Source organism: Saccharomycodes ludwigii, chromosome III, assembly GCF_020623625.1.
Source record: "Saccharomycodes ludwigii strain NBRC 1722 chromosome III, whole genome shotgun sequence".
NCBI classification, from domain to species: Eukaryota; Fungi; Ascomycota; class Saccharomycetes; order Saccharomycodales; family Saccharomycodaceae; genus Saccharomycodes; species Saccharomycodes ludwigii.
The window spans coordinates 722,774-748,993 of NC_060202.1; the positions used below are offsets into that span (position 1 = coordinate 722,774).

Sequence of the window (26,220 nt, forward strand, 5' to 3'; positions counted from 1 at the left end):
ATATATATACAAAAAAAAAAAAAAAAAAAAAAAAAAAACAAAGTTACCAGTTAAACCATTAATTGTTTAAATGCTTGAAAAATATTAATAATACTATATATTTGACTCAATAATTTCATCGGTTGGTTTTTCTTTAGTAACCCAAACATTTCCATCAGGGTCATCACCGATACCATTCTCCAATTCACGTTGGTGTCTGGCCACCATATCGGCATGCTCTCTTTTTCTTCTCTTTGCCAATTGTGTAGATGCTTTGATTTGGAACCCGCCAGTTAATACCAATTGAACCTCTTCTAATTCTAATCCACTTAATTCAGGATAACAGAAATAAACACCAATTAATGAAACCGTAGAAAATGCAGCAAAAAGAGCAAAAGTCCCGGTTGGAGTAATAGTCTTCAACATAGTCAAAAATGTGGACGAAATAATTAAAGACCCAGCCCAATTAGTGGCTGTACAGTAGGAAGTACCAACACCTCTAACAGCTTGTGGAAACAACTCACTTTGTTGCCATGGAACAGTACCAATACCTATAGCGTATGATGCTGCAAAAGCAACCATCATAACAATAATCACAATCCTCCATGCAGAAAACCCACCATTTTCCACGATAACATCATTGCCCACAAATTTCATATTAAGGAAATGGAAACCAATGGCATTGATAACCAAAAAAGTAATCATAAACGGCATACCCAGCAACAAGATAAATCTACGCCCGACACGATCAATAACGAAAAAAGCAATTGTAGTAAACACAAAATTGGTGGCAGCAATGATAATTGAGACAGAAGCACTATCTTTGAAACCAACACTTTCAAAAATTGTACCACTGAAATACATCAAGGCATTCCAACCAGTAAACTGTTGCATCCCTTGCAAAGCACAACCAATGATTAATGCTCTAAAATTAGATGGGACCGTGTGCAACTCTTTAACTGTATTCCAACCTTTCTGCAAAATGTTTTTACCAGGAATGGATTTGTTCAACTCAACTAATTCTTTGATTTTCTCATTGATAATGTCTTCAGAAGCATCGACGTAACTTTTCTTTAAGACTTCCCTGGCTTTGGCTAAATTACCAATCATAACGTAATAACGTGGTGTATCTGGTAAAAAGATAAACATAACTAATTGAACTAAGGATGGAAACATACTGATACCAACTAAACCTCTCCACCCGTTGTGAACTTTACTCAAACCAGCACCAATAGCATATGCGACTAACTGGCCACCTGTTAAACACAAAGAATTAATAACAGTTAAACGACCTCTAATATGTTTAGGCGCAATCTCGCTAATAAACAAGGGTGCAATCAATGAACCAAATCCAACACCAAACCCCATGATAAATCTACCGACAACCATTTGCCAGAAATAAAAGGATGTGACCTGTAATATGGCACCGATAAGGAATAATAAATTGGAAAACATCAAACATGGTCTTCTTCCGAAATAATCAGCGCTCAACCCAGCAATTGTTGAAGTGATCAATGCACCTAGCGAGGTAGCTGCAGTGATGATTTCTTTATTACCATAAGTCAAAGACTTGTGACTTAAATCCGTACCAACAGAAATCAAGGCAGTGGAAATATAACCTGTATCATAACCAAACATGAAACCAGAGATGGAGGCAACAAAAGTCAAGACCAAGACAAAGGGGGACATTTTTTGATTGAATGTTATTATAACGGATGTATCATCTTCATCATTCAACGGGTGAATTTGCATACCTTCAGTGTTATCATTGTTGCTAGTCTCAAGACCAGTGTTATTAACAGCATTATCACTGTCGTTGGCTTCCTCGCTATTATCTATAAATCCATTGGTATCATTATCCTCGTCTTCATATTGCGTTACTTCAAATGTATTGTCACCCTTTTTATTATTCTTACCTGTATATTCATATAAATCTTGTTTTGCAGAAGAAGCACGATCATGCAATTCGTAGGGCTCAGTTTCCATTAATGAGCTTGTAGTATTACCCAAGTTAGACTTGGAATTATTATTGTTCCTATGGACCATTGTATCACACTATTTTTTTTTTTAATGGTTGCCTTTGGTATTGTGTTTCCTCTTTTTTTTTTTTTTTTTTTATTTTTTTGTTTTATTTTCTATTTTGTTTTCTCTTTAATAAACAAATGATAAAGAAATTTCTGGAAAGTTAGGAAAGGAAAGAAAAAAAAGAAGAAAAAAAGAGGGAAAAAAAAAAAAAAGAGATTTTGTAAATGAATTTAATTTTAATTTCGGCGAAATTTATTCTGCTATTTATATAAATATTTTCTTTTTTCTTTTTTTCTCTTTAATTTTTTATTTTTATTTTTCTTTTTTTCGGCGAATTGCTCTTATTTTTCCTTTTTAGAGCGTAGCTGCGTATTGGAGGTATGTACACCCACACCTTTCTTCGCCCCTCTTTCGTTAAAAGAAATAAAACAAAATTGATAAAATTTTAATTCAATATTTAATTGTCAGTCTGTGAGCAATACAAGCAAATGTAAAAGATACACTAATTCACACTAAAAGATTTATTACCCCCCCCCCCCCCCCTTCATCCAATAAAACAAACTCGGAAATGAATAGATTATTTGGTACTGGAAACAAGAAAACCCAAGAAGAACTTTTAAAACAATCAAATCAATCCTTATCAAATGCACAGAGTGGCTTAGAATCAAAAATATCCACATTGGATACTCAGATACAGCAAGTGACTATTGAATTACAAACCATAAACAAAAGATTAAAACAGCAAAAAACAAACTCAGCTTTAAGATCGAGAGCAATGAAACTATTAAATAAAAGGAAACAATTGGAAAAAATGAGAGACCAGCTGGATTCCCAAATTTGGTCAATGTCTCAAGCACAAATGACCAGTGACAATTTAGTGAATACAATGTTAACCGTCGATGCGTTACAAAAAACCAATAAAGTTTTACAAAAACAGTATGGGAAAATCAACATTGATAAAATACAAGATATGCAGGACGAAATGATGGATCTAATTGAACAAGGTAATGAGTTACAAAATGTACTTGCTTCAAATCAATATGAAGATCCTAATGCTGTTTCTGAAGGTGAACTAGATGCAGAACTAGACGCTTTGATGGACGAAGATGATACTCTAGGCATTTATGGTACTGTTGATGGTATACTAAGTGATACCAATGTTTCTATTCCTAACACAACTGTTCCTAGTTACTTGAGTAATAATGTTCCTGATTTTATAGATGAAGATGGTGGCGAATTACAAAAAACAGAGGAGGGTGCTAAAAAGGAAGCTGTTTGAAAGAGCTATATATAATTTGAAAATTTTATTTTAATTTTAATATTAAATAAAAATATATATATATATTATTTCTCCTCTCCATCTTTTTCTTTTTGATCATTTCTTTTGTATAGCCATTAAATAATTACCTACATTAGAGCAATCATGGTTTACCCAGCCTTTACCAGGTATATACATGGTTCCTTTAACCTGTAAAACTTCATGAGACAGCGGATACATTTCTTTAAACCAAGCAATGATTTCTCTAGAATTAATATATTTGGACAAGTGATGTGTACCAAGTGGAACCACTTTCAAAACATACTCTCCCATGAAAATTGTGGTAAACCAAGATATTAAATCTCTGTTTATTGTACTTAAAAATAAAATACCACCGTTTGATTTAACATGTTCCCAACCGCTAATCAAAATCTCCTTTGGATCGTCAACATGTTCCAACATTTCAAACATAGTAACAATATCGTATTGTCCCTTTTGTTCATCTATGGATCTGACTGCATAGGTTAATTTCTCAGCTAACACCGGATCTAATGATTGGTGTTGCTTGGCTATATTAATAACGGCTGGTGTCATATCAATCCCATCAATTTTTTTAATAAATGGTAATCTAGCCAGACTTTCGCATAACAAACCACCACCGCAGCCTACATCTAACACAGTCAATTCTGACTTCTGTAGTTCTTTATAAATCGCTGCATTTAGTTCATTTTCAATATTTTTCTTAATCTCTGTGGGAAAAACTGACGTGGTGAATCGAGGTATATATAAATCTGTATCGATATCATTCTTGGAACCATTGCTATTATTAGCATTCAATTGAACTTTATAATTACGTAAAATTTCATTAATAAAGTCCATTCTGGCTAAATTCATCAAATGTAATATTCTTTGTGACCCTTTTGAATCCCACCATGTTGGTGCCAAAGTTTCAAAATGACTTTTTTCGTCTGGATTTACCTTATTGCTGGTATCAATAGCTGCAGGATGGCCGTTTAAAAAAGATGTGCTGCGTCTTGCAGTTGTTTTACTAACATTACTGTTCAAAAATGAAGTAGAATACTTTGGTACAGATGATGATGATGATTGCAACCTCTTGATATGTTGGATTCTTGTCAAAGAAAAGGATCGTTTAAACATTATGTTTTTATAATACACAGGAAATAAGAAACAAAAAAGCTTTACTTTGTCCTAAATGCTTATTGATTGATCAAATGGCAATACCTTTGTATCTGGTTTATGTTTTTCTTTATCAACAAAGTGATGTTAAATTTCAAGAGAAACCACCTGATTATATCTTTTGTATTTAAAAAGGAAGAAAAAAAAAAAAAAACAATAAAGGAAATGAAATACCATAACAAAATCATTTATTTATTTTCAGTATTAAATTTTTTGTTTTTTTTTAAATTTTTTTTTTTTACTCAGTCGTTATAAATGCTAATAGCAGTACAAGTTTTCCATTATTAACAAATACAGTACATTTCATACATCCACCACCGTATATTAACTATTAAAACACTTGATCACACACATATAAAAACTGCTTCCGGCAAATAGAATAAATTAAAATAAAGATTTTCCATTTGTTTGGCAACCAATACTAGTATCATTGATAATATACACTAAGAACAGAAGATTATTATAACTAAACAACTAACTATAAATCCACAATGCCTGTAGAAGCAGATGACAAACAAACTAATAACAACTCAATGGACAATATGGTCAAGTCTAGACCTAAACGGCTTAATGCTGGTAATAAATTACAAAAACTATTAGAACAAGAAAAGTTGGCAGATTCATCTAAATCTTCAACAATTAGACAATACCTCAATAACAACCAAGAAGATCATGATGTATTGGATCTATTATTTCAAGACGATGATGAGGAACAAAAGGAGGATATTGATTTTGTAATGGGAGATTATATACAAAAAGATGATGTTTTCACAGATTCAGATAACGAAGATGATGATAAGGGAGATACTAGAGAGGAAGATACCAATGAACGACAACTTGAACAAGAGCGTAAGAGAGAAAGAAGATTAGAAAGAAAGGCTAAAAATAAAATCCCGGTGTTAACTAAGAGAAAAACAGTTGATACGAATGATAAAAATATTGTGCAAGATACAGAAACTCAGAAGCAACAGCAAAGAAGAACAAAAAGGAGGAGATTGGAGTTGCAAAGTGCGGAAACTCTATTGTCCCAAACAAGACGTACAAGCAGCAGGAAATCGGCCATCGCTAATAAAATAAGAGTATACGAAAAATTACTGGAAGAGGAAAAGCAGAGAAATTTATTGCAAGAAAAGTACAAGAAAATAGCATTAGCCAAAAAGGAAAGATATAAAGAGCTAACGCAGGAAGAAAAATTACAGGAAGCTCTAAAAACCGAAAGCATAAACAGAGCTAGTTTAAACAAGTATAAGGAGATGGAACTACATAACAAAAAAAATAGATTAATGATGCAACAAAGGGGCAAAATAAAATTTAAAGCTGGGGAGGAAATTTTAACCATGTATAGTTGTGAATGGCGCGTAACGCCAGTAATGGAAGTTGAGGATTTGGAATACTGGAAAGCAGAGTTGAAAAAAAGAGAAAATGGGGGGAGAAAAAGAAGACCTAGAAGGAAAAAACCCCTTAAAAAGCAACTAAAAGAAAAAGGAAAAGAAGAAGAAGAAGGACAGGAAAAGCAATTGAATGTTAACAAAGATGGTGGTGAACAACAGCTTTTGAACAAAAGCGATGTGATATTACAAAAACCTGTTATAAATGAGGGAAAAGAAAATAAAAATGGCGATATAAATTTTATGGATGAAACTGAAGTTAAGCAAGTGACTGTGGCGCGTAATGTTTCGGAAAATAATTGCAAACACAGGGAGTTGGATCGTGAAAACATGGAAACTTTACAAAAAAATATTATCATACAAGAACAAGAATCATTCATACAGAAGGAACTATCAGAGGACCACAATACTCTTCACTCTCTACCTAAAACAGAAGGGAAAAGTTTTACTGAGAACCCAAATCCTATTACCAAAGAATTGAATGGAGATGTAAACGATGTGTACGAAGAATCACCCTATCAAGGTCCAGAACAGCAGGTATCGAAGAATTTTATATGGTTACATACTTTCCTACCTCAGCCAACAAATCAGGAAACAACCGATATCAAAGCCTTTTTATTTGGTCAGCCAGTTAAGCCTGCTTCGGCCATTAAGGAAGCATTAGAAGATGATTTGGAAACAATAATACATTCAAAAAAGCCTACCGATCAGGATAAACCCAAAATCAGGCAAATTTCGATAAAAGATGTGGAAACTATTCTGGGAAACTTTCCTCGATTTGGCGAATATGATAAGAAAATTAAACATTCCGATGTTGTACAGCATCATAATACAGAAACTATAGAATTGAAAACAAAGCCGCCAAGTGGTTTATTTTTGCCCAATGGACAAAGGAAAAAATGTTTGTTTAGTGGTAAAAACGCACAATATTTTGATCCGAAATATGGTATTCCATATTCTGATCTAGAATCCTATAGAATGTTACAAGAAATGATAGATTCGCCTTGCAAGATGCAATGGTTTGAGTTTAAGAACGGTGGGATTTTATTGAACTCAAGCATAAAACCCGCTAAGGGTTGTCCAGAAGGGTTTTAATTGTACTGTATACATATATAATTTGTAAATATCTACAAAATTGACATATCAATACACATACGGAATTATTTTGTAGGGAACTTTCTTTTCATATATTTCCCAGTCTTTCCCATATTTGTTTCTGCATTTATGTTCATCTCTTGTTTGTCTGTGTAATAACAAAATGCCAAAATATAGTGAATAGTAGTAGGTTAATGGTGTTTGAAACCAAGTAGTCAAGCACCAGCTTAAACTGATCAACCAATCACCTAGGTAATTGATATGCTGAGAGGTTTTCCACCATCCATCACATAGCAATTTTGTTCCCCTTTTGGTTTGAATACATTCCATATCATCCAATTTTCCTTGTCTAAAATCTGATTTTTGTTTATTTGCCGAATGGAAAATATAATAGCCCATAACCATGGCAAAAATAATAAGGGAGCATTTAACAAAGCCTAATGTAACCGGAGAACAACTTAGATAACGTGCCTGTAAAGAATAAGTGAAGGGAACTAAGGCTAAATCGCCAAACGCCAACATAAAACCAAAACCATCGGTGGTAATGTCAATCATGGTTAAACATCCCTCCTCATTCAAAACGCCATCAAAAATGTAGAAACCTTGCAAGACATTGATTAACAATAATGAATCATTGATTTTGCCATTGTTTTGTAAATAATAATGGTGTAGGCACGACAAGTTGATCAATAACCATAACAACATACCTGGTCTTAATTCACAAAATAATTTAATGTCCAAAGGACCCAATCTGGGGTTTAATTCTCTTCCAATAAACCAATCATAAATTACGTTGCCACTATTTCCACCTACAGCTAAGATACGTTCTCCCTTTTTGTTGTTTTCAGATTTAGTTGTTGGGAAAAAACTTGTTATGTAAACAATAGTGGATAATAAAAAGGAAAAAAGAATCGTAGTTAAACAAATATCAATATGATTGTTGTATAAAAATTGCAATTCAGGCATTTCTCCGTTGGTTAATTTCCATCTGTATACTACAACCATGATTAAAAAGATCGAAATGCTTACTCCATTGATATTATACTTTAACTTGCTGCCATCCCTTAATGCAACACCATACATGGTGTATCCTGGCAAAATGACGTCTAATATAGCTAATATAACAAACCATAAGATGTAATAACACCAGATCCTACCATTGTGGAAAATATAATATGATATGGGTTTAATATTGTAAAATAATTGTTCAAATTCGAAGTTTTCGAAAAATCCTTTTATGTAATAATCTGGTCGAATTAATTGGTTCAAGATTATTACTAGTAATGGCAAGCCAAGGGTGATCAATGTCGCACCCTTAACTCCACTAAATTCATAAGTTGAGGTGCGTGGGTTCAAAATTGAACCAGCAGTATTGGACATATATATGGTTGATATTTGAATCTATTCTATTTTATTTTTTCTTTTCCCTTTAATTTCATAAAAATGGAAAGGTAAAATATTACGGTTTTAACTGTGCGTTTGAGAATAGTTATTAGATGTAACTAAAAATGTTGAGGAAGTCTGTGCAAAGGGGAAATCTACGAAAGGGAAGAAAAGAAAAAAAGGAAAAGGAAAAAAAAAAGTAAATGATTGCTATTTTTCCTTTTTGTTTTCTGTTTTTTTTTTTTTTTTTTTCTTTTTTATTGTTGTTGTTGTCGATGCTGGTGGTACTACAACTATATATATATATATATATATATATTTTTTTTTTTTTTCTAGCATAGTAAGTTAATAGGCGTTGGTTACACATCGTTTATAGATTTTTCCCATGCCGTTTACATATCGTTTATATATATATATATTCCTTGTTGAAAAAAAAAAAAAAAAAAGTAGTACACTTTGAGTATGCAATTAAATGCATAAAAACATCAATATAACGGGGAATAAAAAGTAAAAGAGACTTCTCCTTCTATACCTTTTTCTTGTCTGCTTTACGTATACGCACATGTCGATCGTTGTTAGGCCTGTGTTTGAATGAAATATTCTATGATAGCCATATTGATAAATAAAATGATTTTTTTGGATGTCGTATATACCGGGTCGTTGAGTATATCTATAGCACATGTAGTGTTAATTTTTTTGCTAGTTTGTAGAAAGTTATAAAAAATTAATACTCCTTTATCAAAATCTGCTAAAATCCCATATCCAATTGCTATTTCTGGATAGATACAATGCACAAACGAATCGGGAACAGCAAAAGCAGAAAGATTCTTGCAACAACCATTTTCATAAAGATTGATGTTAAAGCTTATATTACAGAAATCTCTTAAAAAAGCTTTAATTTTAAAACTTATAAATTCACAATAATCTGGTGGATTAAAGTTTTTGGGCCAATTACAAGTCAGCTTTCTCCAATCGTCTTTTTTTCTTAAGAGTATTTGGAAAATCCTGTAAATGTAATCCTGAAGTAAAATTTTAAAAGCTTGTGTAACAGAATCAGTCAATGTGCCAGTGGAATAATTTTCTTGAAAGTTTTGTATGAGATGGTTGAACTTTATTTCAAAAAGAGTCAATTCTGTTATTTCATTTTTGTTAGCGTCTTTCCTAGTATATTGTAATATTTTGGGATATATTGAATAATTTAATTTGGAAATGTACGAATACTGCGTTTGTTCATTATCAAAACAAACAATCATATTCTTACTGGAGGGTTCTTTATTTGTGATATTAAGTAGGTTATAGTAATTATAATGGTAATATGAGTAAGTGTAATGTGATTCCGAGTTAACCCTATTTTGAGGTATTCTAAATATATCGTAATAATCTTGTTTTAAATTGGAATATGACTTTCCATAAGTTAAAAAATTTTCATTGTTGTTGTTTAATAGGAAAACCAACAACGCATAATTCTTGTTGTAGCCAAAATTTTTCGATACTAAATACTTGGACCATTTAGCTATAATTATACTATGGATTTTTGTTGGGTTTGAAAGTTCATCTGTAGTACTTACAGAAGTGTTCTGGTTCATTAAAGTCAAAGTTGATGTTATAATGGGTGGTAAAATATCGTCAGATAAATTAAAGCGATCATTTAACTCTTTAATTATTAGTATTATTATTTTTTTTTTTTTTTCTATGCATTTACCATTTGATATATTTATATTATTATTTGATTTTTATTTTATCAAAATAAAAATAAAAAAAAAAAAAAATAGCCGCTGAGATCGATATTTTATTTTTTGTAATTTTTGTAATTTTTATAGTTTTTGTTTTTAGTTGTGTGTGCGGACATTCTCGGCATATTCTGGGCACATTCAGCGGACTAAGCAGCATTGTGCGCACATTAAACTAAAAATGTTTATTAGGGTGAAAATAAAGAGAAAAATTATTATTAAAAACTATTAGCACATTTTATTGATTGCCACATTAAACCAACTTTGCTGAACCACCAGAAATCATAAGAATAAGTATATATATTAGAAAATAAAAATAAATACAAACAAAAATACAGAAAGGAGTATATATAACAGTCTAATTATTGACAGTAAAGACCAGAAACGAGTTCTTTTTTTTTCCATCTCCATCTTTTTATCAATGGATACTTTAGCGTACGAAAATAAGTTAGATAAATTAAAAGAATTACTATATTCTATTGAGCATTTATGTTCAACTAATAACCAAGAACTGAGTGATAGATTTTCTGATATCTTTATAGAATATTATCGCATCTTAGAACAACTTATATTTAGAGTAAATAATTTGAATTCAAAAACTTTCAAGATTCATGTCCCCAATGATTTATATTCCAATAATATAAAAATTGACATATTGGATAATATGTTGTTACAACCAAGTATTAATAATAAATTGGCCAAAATTGTGGACTATTTTGATTTTATACATAATTTCCATTTAAAATACATCGATTTACAGTTGGCTAAAAGTGGAGAATATAGAAAGGGAAATGATACTGAAAAAATAATGATAAGTAAAAAAATTGAAATCAAACTTGAGGAGTATGAAAATCAATTAACTGAAACTGATGATGAAAATAATAACGAGGAAACATCTGTGAATTTTAACACCACAAAAGATAAAATCAGTAAAATCAATAAACAAATTACACAATCATTAGTACGCAGTAATCAAATATTAAAGGCATCGGTTTTACAAACTGAATTAAATCTGGAAGAATTGGGCTCCCAAACCACATTACTAACTGAATTAAGTGATAAATTTGAAATGGTCAACACTGTTTTGAATAAATCTTCAAAATTAATCAGGATCATTGAAAGAAGCGGATCCCAAGAGAAAAAAAGAATTTATTATAGTTTAGGATTTTTAGTATTATGTATTTCTTGGGTTGTTTGGAAAAGAATAATTAGAGGCCCTCTAAAGTTGGTATTATGGATTTGGTTTAGATTTTTCAAAACTATATTATATTCATTTGGTGCTGTTAAGACCATTAAGAATAAACACTTTGATGGTAATAATACGTTAAAATATAATCACTCCGGTGCTGGTGAAATTACTACGTCTGTTATGAATACTATTATAACTTCAACAGTGGTAGAAAACATTACCAATAAAACAGATGTCAATGATATCATTAACTCTATTACATTAGATGAACTATAATTATATATATATATATATATATATATATATGCAAGTGTATATGCGCTGTAATTTGTGGAAAGAAGTGGGAAATATATCACATATATTACGTTACGAACCAAGAAAAAAAAAAAATGCCATATTCTCAACAATATTGAAAAAAATACTCCGATACGGGGAGTCGAACCCCGATCTCCACGGTGAAAGCGTGATGTGATAGCCGCTACACTATATCGGATTTTTGATGATTTACATCTAAAACTTTTTTTCACTTTACAAAAATTGTATAAGACTAATTCATTTGTTTAATTTTTTTCATTTTGGTTGTCTTTTTCTTTTTGTTCTTTTTTTAATAGAAAAGTTTAAAAAATTTTTTTTTTTTTTTTTTTTTTTTCACTTTTCTTGTAAGTTCGCTTTCTTGTAAGTTCCCTTTCTTGTAAGTTCCCATCATAGATCGTTATGTGCACAGATTACTTAAAAAAATATAATCAGAAAAGAGAAAGGATAATTAATAGAAACTAATGACATCAACAGAACAGGAAATTACTGATAAATTACAAGAAACCACAATCAAACCACAAATCAAGGAACAAGTTATCACACCTTGGGATGTTGAAGGTGCCGTTGACGAAAATGGTGTTTCTCAAGGAATTGATTATGATAAATTGATCAAACAATTTGGCACTAAACCAATCACCGAAGAAACTCTAACTCGTTTTAGAAACGTTACAGGTAGAGAACCACACCACTTTATGAAAAAAGGTATGTTTTTCAGTGAACGTGATTTTAACAAAATTTTGGATTTATATGAGCAAGGTAAATCATTCTTTTTATATACTGGTAGAGGTCCATCTAGTGATTCTATGCATTTGGGTCATATGGTTCCATTTTTATTTACTAAATGGTTGCAGGATGTTTTCGATGTTCCATTGGTTATCGAAATGACTGACGATGAAAAATTTTTATTCAAACACAAATTGACCATTGAAGATGTCAAGCAGTATGCTCGTGAAAACGCTAAAGATATTATTTCTGTTGGTTTTAAACCAGAAAACACCTTTCTTTTCAGTGATTTGAATTATGTTGGTGGTGGATTTTACGAAACAATTGTGCGTGTCTCTAGGCAAATTACCGGCTCAACAGCTAAAGCAGTTTTTGGTTTCACTGATTCGGATTGTATTGGTAAATTTCATTTTGCTTCCATTCAAATTGCTAGTGCTTTTCCAAGCTCGTTTCCAGATGTCTTGGGCTTGCCAAACAAAACACCATGTTTAATTCCCTGTGCTATTGACCAAGACCCATACTTTAGGGTCTGTAGAGATGTTGCCGATAAATTGAAATATAGTAAGCCAGCTTTGATCCATTCTAGATTTTTTCCAGCTTTACAAGGGTCTACAACTAAAATGAGTGCATCTGATGACACTACAGCCATCTTCATGACAGACACCCCAAAGCAGATTCAAAAAAAAATCAATAAATATGCTTTTAGTGGTGGTCAAGTTTCTGTGGAAGATCACAGAAGACTAGGTGGTAATCCGGATATCGATGTTGCCTACCAATACTTGAATTTCTTCAAAGATGACGATGAATTTTTGAAAGATTGTTACAATAAATATAAATCCGGCGAGTTGTTAAGTGGTGAGATGAAGAAATACTGTATTGAAGTCTTACAAGAATTTGTTGCTGCATTTCAAGAACGCAGAAAACTGGTTGATGATAAAGTTTTGGATTCCTTTATGAAACCACACAAGTTAGTTTGGGGAACTAAAGAGAGATTAGTCCCACCCAAAACAAAGCAAACCAAAAAATGATGTGCAATATTTGTTACCTTGATAAATTTTACTTTTTTTTTTTTTTTTTTTTTTTTTTTTTTTTGTTTTTTTTAAGGTATTAGAGGGGGGTGGGGGGAAGAAAGGAGAAACAAGTGTATTTGATGTATTTTATATATTTACAAATAAATAGATATTATGTAATTTTTTTTTTTTTTTTTTTTTTTCGTATCTCATTGCGAATAATACTTTATTGTTTTTCGATATATTCTACCAATTGTTGGACATTAATTAACTTGATATTGTATTTCTTGCCAAATTCTATACAATCATCTAATCTCATCATTAATCCGTCATCTTCCTTAACCAATTCACCAATAACACCAACTGGCGGTAAACCAGCCAGTTTACACAAGTCAACAGCAGCTTCTGTATGACCTCTTCTTACCAAAACGCCTCCATCAACAGCTCTTAATGGAACAATATGACCAGGTTTAATAAAATCGGATGGTTTGGTGGTACCAATTAAATCGGCTAACTTTCTACAAGTTAAGCTTCTATCAGCACTGGAAATTCCGGTAGTGGTACCATAAGCATAATCACAAGTCATGGTGTAAGCTGTACTTTTTTTATCCTTGACACCTTGGCATTGCAAAGTAGACATCAATGGTAAATCTAGTTCATTAGCACGTTTGTTTGTGGTTGGTGCGCATACATAACCACTGGAATAACGAACCAAGAATGCCATCTGTTGTGATGTTATGTTAGCAGCTGGAATAATTAAGTCACCTTCATTTTCTCGTGTTTCATCATCCATTACAATTAAAAAATTATTTTGCTGGAATTCTTTAATGGCTTCCTCTATTGATATGAAAGTTGATGTGTTACTCATTTTTTTTTTTTTGTCTTTACAAAAGGTTTTGCTTTTATTTGATTCGTGATAATCTTGTCTATGACTTTTTAAATTTTTTTTTAAAGTAAAGGTAGTTCTTGGTATTTAATGTAACTGTTAATTGAATTTCAAAAAGCAGTTTCCCATGACTTTAAATATCGAGGGAAATCCAAAAAAAAAAAAAAAAAAAAAAAAAAAAAAAATAAAAAAAAAAAGAACGACTTTTCTGAATTTTTTCTTTCTAATAAAACTTCATAAAAAAAAAAAAAAAAATATTACTAATCTTTTTAAAACGCTTACTCATTAAAAAATATACTAATATTTTGACACTTTGATAATAAAAATAACAATTGAAATAATATTTGTACTGCTGTTTGTCAGTAAAAATGAGGTATCCATTTTTCTTATTTGCATTTTTGATTCGAATAATTAAAAAAAAAAAAAAAAAAAACTCGAGTTTAAATTCCTCTTTTTTTCTGGTTGTTATAAACGGAGAAAAATGCAAGGAGATAACCTTTTCTATCCAATTGCTATTACAACTTCTATTAATACTATTGCCACTATAAAAAGAGATTAAACAGCTAAAATTGGCATAACCTACTCCAGCTTTGCAATATTGCGAGACTATCCTTTGTTAGCACAATATTCGGCACGAAAAGAGGGTAGACTAACACACATACTACAGAAAACTTGTTTTATATTAGAAAAAAAAGGGAAAAAAGGTGAGAATAAATCATCCTCTTTTATATGATTTAGTTTTTCTTTTTCTTTTTCTTTCCCTTTTCTAAGATTTTCGATATTGCCAATTAAGTGAGTTTTCGTAATTATTTGCTAATATTTCATTTTGTTTGAAGTTTGCAACTAATATAAATCACAAATAGAAACAGTTAATCTTATTCCTCGTGGCCCAATGGTCACGGCGTCTGGCTACGAATATTAGTCACTTCTGAAACCAGAAGATTCCAGGTTCGACTCCTGGCGGGGAAGAAGATGTATTAATAGAAATAATTTTTTTTATATATATTTTTAATACAGTGCATATTTCTTGCTAACAGCAAAGCGACAAACGACTCTTCGAAATATAAATTTCACTCTTTTTTTTTTTTTTTTTTCCTTAAAAACAAAAAATAAAGGTACTATTAATTAAATAAGAAAGAAAGAAAAAAAAAAAAAAAACAAACAAACAAACGTCAATATTTTAGTATTAGCTTATATTTTTGTAATGTGCAATATTTATCGCTGCAATTTTTACTTCCAATCAAACAAGTAACAATTAAATGATTATCTTCAACTTTCTGTTCATCTTCTTTAAAGTTTATCACGTTAAAACAGGTGAAACTGTCTCCATTAATAACCGTTAGTGGATACGCCAAACTATCCTTTAAATGATAGAAACTTAGATCTTTATTAGTCATAACTACAAAAATATCTTTATTAATCCATGTACTTTGGATAACAGGATGTAACAATTCTATTTTGTAAAGCAATTTGGCACTGCCACTCTCAGTGTTGCTTACTTCCCATGTTTTTATACACCCATCAATAGAGGAGGATAATAATATAAACGTGTTCGTATTACCATCGTCAAACGTATTTATTGCCAGATCACTAATATATCCATCATGTGCATTGGGTATTAAAATATTATCTTTGTTGATCGCAACTGTGTCTGTATTTGCTTGGTATAGCGGAATCCTGTAAATACCACCACATTCATCTCCAAATATAAGCACATTTTGATTTAAACATTGAAAACAAGTTATATTAATTTCATTATATCTTTCTATAATATCGATCCAGTCGCTTAAAGCTTTGTCTTTATTAGCACTATCTTGATCGGTTATAATACTGTCGTTCATGCTATTTTGTACAACAAATATATTGTGCAATTTTAAATTTAATCTATTTAATTTGCAAATCTTACCATTGGAAGAACTGGTTAACAATAAATCTAACTGATCGTTATAATATATACAATTTATGGGAGCATTGTGGTAGTTTTTCCACACTAGATTCCTCTCGATGCTAAGATTACTATCATCCTCAGTGCTATTTCTTAGTTCATATAATATTACGGATCCGGTATACGTAGTTAATAAAATTGAAAGTATTGAGGGAGAATAACTATCTATTGTGCTCAAAAATTCGCCTCGTAATATTCTCTCGTTGGGAAATTGCAACATGTCAATTATCTTATTTTCAGATACTCTAAAAATAAATGTAAATGAAACAATAATATCTTTCTCCTTGAGATAATTCATGTTCCCATTAATGTTCTCACTTGTTACTGAAAATATAGCCAACGCAAAATCATAAAATGAGGTTAGCCATGTACATCTTATTACGCACTTCCCTTCATTGTGACCCCTCGGAGCAAGTTCCTTTTGACTATACAAGTTAAACTCTTCATTATCAATTAAGAGGGGTAAGTCCATCATCTCATATGACAGTATATTTTTGCCAAACTTCTTGTTTATCTGCGTGTTTGAGATTGCAGTTTTCCCCTTGAAATATTGATAAGAAAAAGTTATTGGATCGTCTCTATCATCACCATACGCTTCAGTATAATTATTGTTATTAAGTAATAATGAGGAGTCATTGTAACTATAAGTGAGCCTTATAATGTTGTTGTTGTTGTTGTTGTTTGCATCCGCCTTATCATTATGGATGTTATTACTATTTTCCGTTTGCTTGTCCTGATCTGTTAATCCCAATTTTGTGTCTTTGGTAGTATCGATCTTCTTGATAATTGTTTTTTCGATATCTCTTGACTCGAAATCATACTTTTGTTTATTTTTAACATCAATTTCAATAGAATCTGTTTGGATTGACTTGTTATATAACAATATATCAGGTTCCTTGTTTATTGGCTCAACGATATTAGTGTTAATATCTCCTTTTTCTGTTTGAACACCAGCACTTATTAATTCTATTTTTGAATTTTCTAATATTATACTTTTATCATTGGTATTCTTATTGTCCTTATCATTTTGATTGAAGTGGTTATCAGGAAGAGTTACTATATTTTCAGATTCATACAGTAAAGTTCTTGTTTTATCACGAAGTTCTTTTAATTTTTTCCTTTTCAGTTCTATCTCTTCTATCCTTGTGATGTTATTGGTATTAGTCATTGTAAATGAACAGAGCCTTAAAAATAGCTATTTCTGGTTAAATTTTTGGTTGTTTGTTGAAGATTTTTTCTTTTTCTTTTTCTTTTTTTTTTGAAAATATTTATTTATTGCGAACAATCGCAACGCGTTAAGGAACTAATACATATTTATATTTTATCCATTCTTAATAAATTAATTGTTAATAACAGCAACAGTTACCAAAATGGAAACATTATCGCAATTGAAAAGAAAAAAAAAGGAGAAAAAAACACCAAGCTTTCATTTGTCTCAAACATTTTTGATAAACCAATAAACTAAATATGGACATCGATGATATTTTAGCGGATTTAGATGATACTACAAATATTCCAACTTCTTCGTCATTTAATACGTCAGTATTCAGCATAAATAACAATAATAATGATAGTTCAATTACAGAAGAGAATTCAATATTAACAGAAGATGATACATTAATAGGACACCATAATAACAACACTCATAAAACTGATAACAATACTACAATCACGTTTCATCCTGAAAAAGATTACCAAGAATTAATAACCACATGGAGAAATGAACGTATGGCACCGGAAATACTACACTATCCAGATAATCTAATTAAAAGAATCTTATACTATGTTGAACAGCAAATCGAATACATTGAATATTTATCTTTAGGATTTGACAACGATAGCACAAGCACAGATAATAATGCTAACAGAAATGTAAATACGATGTATAAAGATAAAAAATTATCACTTTTGTGTATGGAAGCTGAACTAGAACGAGTAAAATTTGTCATTAGAAGCTATATTCGTTGTAGATTAAGTAAAATTGATAGGTTTGCAATATATCTACATCAGTTGATAAATCTAGATGATATCGGTAACGATGAATTAAGCAAAAGCGGATTGGTTAGTAGAACGGAATATATGTACTTAGTTAAGCATTCTGAATTGCTTTTAAATCATTTGCACAATACGGTTTTAAAGCATATGCATGAAAATCTGCAAGCTATTGATGATAACAATGGTAGTATAGATATGGTTACTAAGCCACAATTGGATAACTTTGTTTTCATTTTTGTAAGAGGAAGAAATCAAAATACTAATGATAATAATAATAAGAAGGATAAGAAGGAGACCTATGTAGTGCATATAGATGATGAAGAGATTGATTTGGTTACTGGTGGTATTTATATTATAAGGTATAATGTTATTAAGAAATATTTGGAAGAGGGTTTGGTAGTACTTTTATGATGTTAGCTGGGTGAATAATTCCAAAGCATATATAATAATTTTTTGGTCTCTTCACTTTTTTTAGTACCATTTGAATTTTATATTTAAATAAATAATTTTTTTTTTTTTTTTTTTTTTTTTTTTCTTGATTTCAAAATCTCAGTTTTAAAAACCCTGCCCAAAAAAAAATAAAATTAAATTTAAAAAAAGCCCTAAAAACTATCACGTGCAATAGCCAAACTTGGTTGCAAAAAAAAAAAAAAAAAAAAAAAAAAAAAAAAAAAAAAAAGATTTTAAGATTAATTTTTTTTTTTTTTGTGTTTTAAATCAGTGAAAATTTCAGTTCGTGGCTTTCAAAAATTTCATTTGGGGCTATCTTGCTTTTGTAAAAGACTTAGTCAGAGAGGACAAGCTAAATGGAAAGAAATAGTGTCCTAGTGACTGTTTAGACCTCATCTATGTGTTAATTGGTTGATTTTGTCAATTTTTAATCGTCCTTCTATCTATTATTTCTTTAAAAAAAGTTTTAGTTCTCTTTAGTTAAAGAGAAGCAAAATTAATTATTTCTTAAAAAGGGTATGCATATATCTATATGATGATATTCTGGAAACATTTATTTAGACGTTAGACTTCTGATTTTATACAGGAAGAAACACGTTTCAACTTAATATCTGATTTATTATATTTTGTATATCTATTATTCTATTTATAAGCTAATTGACGTGAAAAAAATATCATATATCAATTCATAAACAAGAAAAAAAAAAAAAATGTAGGTATATATATATATATATAAACTCAATCTTCTTCTGAGTCTGAGTCTTCATCTGAGTCTGAGTCTTCACATAACTCCTCAACAAGAACCTCATATCCCTTGTTTTTAAAATATCCTTGAATATCTTCCAGTTTGCTTGGATGACAACTAATAAAAACAGAACCATTCTCCACAGTAAACATTGGTAACAAATATTTATTCATCACACGCACTAAATCATCGATTTTAACACTTTTCAACTTGCTTAAAATTTTTTCATTATAATTCAAACTATTATTCTTCCAAATAGTATTAACGTATTTATGCAATCCAGTAGAAACGTAAGAATTTTCAGATGAAGCAATCTCATTAATAAAAGAACTTATAGCACCTTCAATCAAGAGTGCTTCAAAATTGGCTTTTCCACTGGAATAATCTTGCACAATGTTAAACCCAGCTTCATAACATTTAATTATATCCGCACCTCGGTATATCGAATAACCAATGTTTTTTTGGTCCATATTACGAACAATATTACAGCCATAAGCCAATCCCAACCCACGAATACCTTTCCAAAATGGACCTTCTACACATTCCAAGTATTGAGACGCCAAGACAACCGCTGGATAATCTGGATGGTCATAAGTAATGCTCAAATTAGTTAAAACTTTCATGTATGACGATTCAGAGGCCGGCGTGGTAATAATGAAGGCCTTGGAACCTAAGTTACTACCAAATTCAGATAAAGACTCTTTGAGAACAGGCACTGGAGGTATTTCACTGATGGTTGTGACATCATCCCCAATAGGTGGAAAATATCTAAGCCAAGGTTTATAAATATTCGAGGGTCCTATCCCTTCCATGTCACCCAAAATTAAAATATGACAATTCTTTATATTTGTCACTAAGTCCTCTTTAAACTCATTTAATTGTGGCAATATTTTGGTTTCGAATTTCCCATTCTTAATATCCTCCGCAATACCCTTCAATATTCCCTCTGCGTACAAAATATCGGTAGCTTTCTTCAAAGTTTTTCCCCCCTCAAATAAATTGGTATTGATCAAGGAATTTAGCATTAAATGGCCTTCTCTTTTCCATTCGGGAATGGATGTTACAAAGTTGTCCAATAAAACTTCCAAACGTGATCGATCAAATAACATGTCAAATAAAGAATGTTTAATCCATTTTATAGAGTTTTCATACTCACTAGCTTTAGCACGAATGTGAATATTTATAAAGTCTGCAAAAGATACTTGTAAACCAGAAGTTATTGAAGCGTCAATTGTTTCATTTTTTAAACAGCAAACAACTTTTTCAAATGGCAGTATCTCTCCACTTTCCAATCTCATCGGCATGCTAAATAATTCATCAAACAAGTAGTAGTATGGTAGTAATTCCGCATTCTTAATGTTTCGTGCGTTTAACAACAAATGAACTTCAACAAATTGAGAAGGAAAGTGCTCCAAATGCATAAAAAGGGGTAGGTTTTTCGGAGCTGCCTTTAAAATCGCAGTGGTTAATTCATCATTTAAATCATTGTTTGTGTCAGAATTCAACACAGAGATACCTTTAGTATGCAAAAAATCCACACTTTTGGCCGGTTCAGTAATCAAAAACTCTTTTAATAAATTATCTGGAATTGGTTTATTGTTAGCTTCAGTCGCTTGTTCTAACTGCTTCCGTAATTTAATAATCCCATTGGGGCCCAAAGAGCTTTTCCTTTTTTCCAATAATTGTTTCTTGGATTCGTCCATACGTTCATATAAAGCAGCGCTTGGCTTGCCTAATACAATAACTGGTTTATTTTCGAGTAGCCAATGTTCAAATAATTTTTGCCATTGAGCTTGATCCCATCTGGATAATTCATCAAATCCGTTCAAGTCTCCCAAAGACTGTTTTAATGCCTCATTATGGACATTAGAAGCATAAAGGAAATCGGTAATACAAACTCTGGACAAAGTCTCGGCAGAATTGTTTTCAAATTTCAATAAATAATCCCATTTGTAATTTTCTAAAACATCCTTTATCCGCTTGAGATTAACTTTATGCTCGGACAAAAGTTGTAAAATGCGAGTTTTAGCTAATTGTAACTTTTCAGTTGGAACTCCATGGAAATCTAAATTAATAATTGTGCGATAAAAATCATCAGTCCAATATTCAACCTCAGTAGATAATGGATCCTCAATTTCAATAATTTCTCTGTAGAAAACAGATAATGATTCTTCCGTTAAGTATTCCATCAAAACATTAATAGCCAAATTCTGTACGACATTTTCATATTTTTCAGTTATCCACGAGAAGGAAATCTCACCTAGAGATTCGTCCAATTCAGGAAATTCTACAGTAGCCTCCTTGATGGTGGTTTCATTAAATCGCGGAATTAAAGTTGCAGCTGTTGCAGTGTCAACAAATGGCCGTCTCCTTTGACTTTCAATCTCGGGTAACTCGTTATCAAAGTGCGTAACGATATCAACCAATTCCTGTTCAGGAACATTACCAATAATTATCAAGCACATGTTATCTGAGGAATACATCTCCTTGTGAAAGTTTCTAATAGCAGCATTTGACAAGCTGCGTAAATTATCGGTCAACCCACCAGTCTCAGACCTATACCCACTATTAACGTCAAACATTAGCCTTTGTTTTTCCAAATTAGTGACAAACCAGCTTTGAGACTCAATTGCTTCCATTTCGCTATAAACCACACCCTTATCTTGCAAAGTATCGGGCTCTATATGATGAACTTCAGTGTAACAAGCTTCATCAGTTAACGTTGGGTTAATCAAATGATCCAAATAAACTGGTAACAGCTTTTTAAACCCTTTCCAGCCAGCAGTACTTAGAGTATAAACTGTCTGATCGGTAGCAGTCCAAGCATTAGTATTAGACATGCATAAATTCCCAGCAGTGTCCAATAAACCCTTGAACGGGTACTTTTTGGAACCAAGAAAGATTAAATGTTCTAAAGTATGAGGACAACCCGAATCATTTGTTATCTCTGTTCCAACAGCAAAGTATCCATGCACCAAAGGAGAAGCTTTTGAGTTGACATGTATCAATTGTAATTTTGTTCTTGAGGATATATACTTGTTTAAAGTATATTCTGGTGCATAATCAAATTTAAAAGATAATGCTTTATTGAATACCATGAGTAGTTTATGTATTTTGTGACGGCAATTAGTTCTTTTTTTTTTTCTTTTTCTTTTTTTTTCTTTTTTTAAGTGGTTGTTCTTAGACAAATTTATAATACGTGAAATATTTGAGAAGTTATGTATTCAAGGTTGTTTTCCTAGCACCAACTGTTAAATAATCGTACCAACGCAGTGAAAACAGTTCATATTTTAAAAACGCGTACAAAGCAGGGCAAAAATCAGATATCACCGTAATTCTATCGCAGCTTCTAATTAGATCACGTGCCAAGGACTTAATATTGAAATAATCCCCATTTCCAGAAATCCCATCTTTCCACTGTTTTTCCTTGGATTGGGACCTGGATGTATAACACTAATAATTCCCCAATATAACTCTTATATATATATCAGTAAAGTATCATATACTTATATACATTAAAAAAAGAAAAAAAAAAAAAGAAAAAAAAAAAGAAAAAAAAAAAGAAAAAAAAAATTTAATTAATTGATATTTAGTTTGGTTTGTTTTTATCATTATTCTTCATCTTATTCCCTCATGTTTCTATTATTACCACCAAACAATGCAGGTAATCCATTGATTAATTTGTTAGACTCAGGAACTGATTTAACTTTTAATCCAGCATTTTGTTTCTCTCTCAGACTAACAAACGTATCAAACATCCTTTCACCACCATTACTACTGCTGTTACTGTTGCTTTTCAAAATATTGTTGGTGTTAGTTGGGATTGTAGGACCAGTAGCTCCATGAATAACATTCCCCTTTGATTGTGTTGGTACCGAACTTGTACTCGCTGATCTTTTCAGAGGGCCTATGTCATTATTATTGCCATTACTTCTAATGGAGGTTCTTCTAGACTTGGCACTTTTTTGTGAGGCAGCATTATTAGATGCAACCAATTTTGCAGCCTGATCTGCAGCCGGTGAAACTTTATGAGTTAATGAAGAGGATGAGTTATTACTGATTTCATAATTTTGGGAAATTTTAAACGAATCAATCCATGACGAAGCATCCTTTCTATCACACTTAAAAATAAAAGATTTAAATGGTGTATGGATTACAAACTGGTAATCCATTCGATCTTCTAACCCACATATTTCTTGTAATCTAACATACTTCTGGTTTAAGTTAATTTCATGCTGTAATTGGTAATACAATTTAGTTGCAGATAAAATTTTGGTTTTTTTGACAAATATTAGACATTTGCCTTGAGACGTGATGACCAGCATTTTCCTTTCATAACTTCTCTCCTCAAAGAGCAAATTTCTTGGAAATTTTCCAGAGCCATCAGTAGTAGCACTGGCGTTAGCATTACTACTGTTGCCACTAAAAAACTTTCTAAATGTTGAGGTTGGCTCGTTTTTCAAAACCAGTGCATGGAAATCATATCGGCTATCCAGTTTTGAATCGGTAGTTGGTATTTGAAAAGTTAAGTACATATCTTTTTCAGAAATGTTTCTAAAACCCGTACCGCCTCCCCTAGCTGCTTGTGATAGTCTTGTAATTGGTTTCCTTGCTGGAGCAATATCTCTCAGTTCTACATTCCATTTAGACACCTGTTTATCAAAAATATTGGAATCACAGGTAACCATAAACAATTCGCCATTTTTCAATACCCTTTCATCCAAGCTTCTTAAATAGTAGGACCAGTAAATGTCATATTTGCTCATAGATGCTGGGTTTTCATTTATTCTGCTAGTATGGGCCAACTTTTCAGAGGAACTGTTGAGGGAAGACAGCGCTGGGATACAAGTCGAACGTCTTTTGGGAGTCTTTTTGGGAGCATCATCATTGTTATGGTTGCTGTTGTCATTGTTGCTAGTAAAAGATACTTTTGATAAAGCTGCTGCTGCCGCATGTGCTGCATTTTTTTTGACATATGTGTGAGAAGGGGTGGCAGTGGAAATGGGGTTGATCGTAGCAGTAGATGGGTTATTATGAGTAGCCGTGGTAATTGATGTAGAAGTATTGGTTATTGCATTGTTGGCTACAGTGCTGGAGTTAGGTTGAATTGTTGTAGACGTTGATTTTCCTGAACTACCATTACTACGGCTTCGCTGTTGTTCTGGATGATGTTGTTGTCTTAGAGCTATATTTCTTTTGGCAGTTTCTAAAATTTCTTTGGTTTTTGTGTCGGAGGTATGTGTTATTTTTTTCATGGTAGTTGGTTTACTAACACCAATGTTGTTTCCAACATTTTTTGAGCTATTATTAATGTTATTATCATAATGTTTATCAACTCTGGTAGTTGTAAAAAATATGCTACTACTATGTGATTTGTTTAAATTAGGGGAAAAAGTTCCTACGTTTCCGTTATCAAGTATTGGAGAAGACCTGCTATAAACTAAACGAGGCAAAGACGATATAGGTGCTGATGCTGATGCTGCCTCTGCCGTTGATTGAGTCTTTTTTGTAAGTTTTTTCTTTGAAGTTAAAGAAATTTTGCTACCATTGTTGCAGGAAGCATTTAGCTCTGGTATCTGGACCATTGATTTTGCAGTTATTTTATAGGGACCAATTGGCGGGGGTGGCAAATCCCATAATATATTAAAGGGAATAGACTCATAAAAAAAATGGGATTTAATATCCTTAACGCCTAATCTTTTATTTGGATCCTTTACCAAAATTTTATTAACTAAATCACGTACTATTAGGGGGAATCCTGCGGTAAATGCAAATTGAACTTTCATCACCTTTTGAAATGTCAAATATTCGTTGGATGCTTTAAATGGTGGTTTACCAGCTATCATTTGGTATAATATGCATCCAAAAGCCCAGATGTCACATCTGTAATCCACATAATTATCATTCAACAATTCTGGGGAGACATATTCTGCTGTTCCAACAAAAGAATTCGATCTAGTTAATAGATCATACTCGTTATTTCCATTAACATTTGTTTTATCCAATATTTTTGCGGTTCCAAAATCTGTGAATTTGACTTTCATGTCTTCCGTTAATAAAATATTTTCTGGTTTGATATCTCTATGAATTATTCCATGCTTGTGTAGGTAATCAATTCCATCTATAATTTGAGCACTATAATATCTAGTACAATCTTCGCTTAGAGATCCATGTTTTTTCATTAAGGCTAACAAGTCACCGGATGGAGCATATTCCAATAAAAAATATAGACTCTGTTCATCTTGAAAAGTGTAAAACAACTTAATAACACACTTTGAGTTATTTAGTCTTTGTAATGCTTGTTTTTCAATATTAACATACTTGACTTTTTTCTGACGCACCAAATAGGCTTTATTTAATATTTTTACTGCGTATTTTTTAAAAGGATCGTGGATACTGGTTGCTAAAACCACAGTGGAATATGATCCGTCACCCAACTCCTGGCAAAATTTAAAATCATTGATTCCTCTCGTGATAACATGTTTCGTTATCTCTCCAGTAACGGGGTTTTTAACCTCTTTAACTATTCGGGCCGCCCCTCTTAGAGCCCATTCTTCTTGTTTCTTTCTGAATTCGTCACTCACTGTTATGCCGTGAGAAGATACTGATTTGTTGCGCATGGATGTTTGTCTAATGCTGTTATCTATAGATGGTGCTTCTGTGCTACTATTATGGGTTCCGGATGATGTAGAGGAGGGGGAGGAAGAAGAGGAGGAGGAGGAGGAAGAGGAAGAAGAGGAAGAAAAAGAGGAAGAAAAAGCCGTTAGGTCAGTATTTGTCTTGATTGGGTTTCCATTATCAGTAATAATACTATTTTTAGGGTTGATAGTAGTTAAATTATTCTGATACTTATCCAAACTACTAATGCTACTGTCGCAACTATTTTGATCATTCATATTCATCGTGC

The 26,220-nt window shown here is 31.7% G+C and overlaps 13 protein-coding genes and 2 non-coding genes across 15 annotated transcripts; 6 read left to right on the forward strand and 9 right to left on the reverse strand.

The window, feature by feature from the left end:
• Nucleotides 1-93: 93 nt before the first annotated feature.
• Nucleotides 94-2,025, reverse strand: ITR1 (myo-inositol transporter ITR1; the record flags this gene model as incomplete). Its single annotated transcript, XM_046077285.1, has 1 exon — nt 94-2,025. One exon carries the CDS (start codon nt 2,023-2,025, stop codon nt 94-96), a length of 1,932 nt encoding a protein of 643 aa, XP_045935027.1.
• A 547-nt stretch (nt 2,026-2,572) lies between these two features.
• On the forward strand, nt 2,573-3,283 carry VPS60 (Vps60p; the record flags this gene model as incomplete). Its single annotated transcript, XM_046077286.1, has 1 exon — nt 2,573-3,283. One exon carries the CDS (start codon nt 2,573-2,575, stop codon nt 3,281-3,283), a length of 711 nt encoding a protein of 236 aa, XP_045935028.1.
• Nucleotides 3,284-3,379: 96 nt separating this feature from the next.
• On the reverse strand, nt 3,380-4,420 carry COQ3 (hexaprenyldihydroxybenzoate methyltransferase; the record flags this gene model as incomplete). The annotated part of the gene is made up of 1 exon (XM_046077287.1): nt 3,380-4,420. The coding sequence occupies one exon, from the start codon at nt 4,418-4,420 to the stop codon at nt 3,380-3,382; it is 1,041 nt and encodes a 346-aa protein (XP_045935029.1).
• A 530-nt stretch (nt 4,421-4,950) lies between these two features.
• Nucleotides 4,951-6,942, forward strand: VPS72 (Vps72p; the record flags this gene model as incomplete). Its single annotated transcript, XM_046077288.1, has 1 exon — nt 4,951-6,942. The coding sequence occupies one exon, from the start codon at nt 4,951-4,953 to the stop codon at nt 6,940-6,942; it is 1,992 nt and encodes a 663-aa protein (XP_045935030.1).
• Nucleotides 6,943-6,990: 48 nt separating this feature from the next.
• ERG24 (delta(14)-sterol reductase) lies at nt 6,991-8,322 on the reverse strand (the record flags this gene model as incomplete). The annotated part of the gene is made up of 1 exon (XM_046077289.1): nt 6,991-8,322. The coding sequence occupies one exon, from the start codon at nt 8,320-8,322 to the stop codon at nt 6,991-6,993; it is 1,332 nt and encodes a 443-aa protein (XP_045935031.1).
• Nucleotides 8,323-8,900: 578 nt separating this feature from the next.
• SCDLUD_002575 (uncharacterized protein) lies at nt 8,901-9,911 on the reverse strand (the record flags this gene model as incomplete). Its single annotated transcript, XM_046077290.1, has 1 exon — nt 8,901-9,911. One exon carries the CDS (start codon nt 9,909-9,911, stop codon nt 8,901-8,903), a length of 1,011 nt encoding a protein of 336 aa, XP_045935032.1.
• Nucleotides 9,912-10,476: 565 nt separating this feature from the next.
• SEC20 (Sec20p) lies at nt 10,477-11,520 on the forward strand (the record flags this gene model as incomplete). The annotated part of the gene is made up of 1 exon (XM_046077291.1): nt 10,477-11,520. The coding sequence occupies one exon, from the start codon at nt 10,477-10,479 to the stop codon at nt 11,518-11,520; it is 1,044 nt and encodes a 347-aa protein (XP_045935033.1).
• Nucleotides 11,521-11,665: 145 nt separating this feature from the next.
• Nucleotides 11,666-11,737, reverse strand: SCDLUD_002577. The gene has a single exon. It is a non-coding gene; the product is annotated as a tRNA-Glu (tRNA).
• Nucleotides 11,738-12,020: 283 nt separating this feature from the next.
• On the forward strand, nt 12,021-13,310 carry WRS1 (tryptophan--tRNA ligase WRS1; the record flags this gene model as incomplete). Its single annotated transcript, XM_046077292.1, has 1 exon — nt 12,021-13,310. The coding sequence occupies one exon, from the start codon at nt 12,021-12,023 to the stop codon at nt 13,308-13,310; it is 1,290 nt and encodes a 429-aa protein (XP_045935034.1).
• A 208-nt stretch (nt 13,311-13,518) lies between these two features.
• Nucleotides 13,519-14,160, reverse strand: RIB3 (3,4-dihydroxy-2-butanone-4-phosphate synthase RIB3; the record flags this gene model as incomplete). Its single annotated transcript, XM_046077293.1, has 1 exon — nt 13,519-14,160. The coding sequence occupies one exon, from the start codon at nt 14,158-14,160 to the stop codon at nt 13,519-13,521; it is 642 nt and encodes a 213-aa protein (XP_045935035.1).
• An 896-nt stretch (nt 14,161-15,056) lies between these two features.
• SCDLUD_002580 lies at nt 15,057-15,147 on the forward strand. Its single transcript is given in 2 exon segments — nt 15,057-15,094; nt 15,111-15,147. It is a non-coding gene; the product is annotated as a tRNA-Arg (tRNA).
• A 203-nt stretch (nt 15,148-15,350) lies between these two features.
• Nucleotides 15,351-17,291, reverse strand: PAC11 (dynein intermediate chain; the record flags this gene model as incomplete). Its single annotated transcript, XM_046077294.1, has 1 exon — nt 15,351-17,291. The coding sequence occupies one exon, from the start codon at nt 17,289-17,291 to the stop codon at nt 15,351-15,353; it is 1,941 nt and encodes a 646-aa protein (XP_045935036.1).
• A 299-nt stretch (nt 17,292-17,590) lies between these two features.
• Nucleotides 17,591-18,529, forward strand: SLD5 (DNA replication protein SLD5; the record flags this gene model as incomplete). Its single annotated transcript, XM_046077295.1, has 1 exon — nt 17,591-18,529. One exon carries the CDS (start codon nt 17,591-17,593, stop codon nt 18,527-18,529), a length of 939 nt encoding a protein of 312 aa, XP_045935037.1.
• A 777-nt stretch (nt 18,530-19,306) lies between these two features.
• On the reverse strand, nt 19,307-22,411 carry SDD3 (Sdd3p; the record flags this gene model as incomplete). The annotated part of the gene is made up of 1 exon (XM_046077296.1): nt 19,307-22,411. One exon carries the CDS (start codon nt 22,409-22,411, stop codon nt 19,307-19,309), a length of 3,105 nt encoding a protein of 1,034 aa, XP_045935038.1.
• Nucleotides 22,412-22,936: 525 nt separating this feature from the next.
• On the reverse strand, nt 22,937-26,215 carry PKH1 (serine/threonine protein kinase PKH1; the record flags this gene model as incomplete). Its single annotated transcript, XM_046077297.1, has 1 exon — nt 22,937-26,215. One exon carries the CDS (start codon nt 26,213-26,215, stop codon nt 22,937-22,939), a length of 3,279 nt encoding a protein of 1,092 aa, XP_045935039.1.
• Between the last annotated feature and the right edge of the window lie 5 nt (nt 26,216-26,220).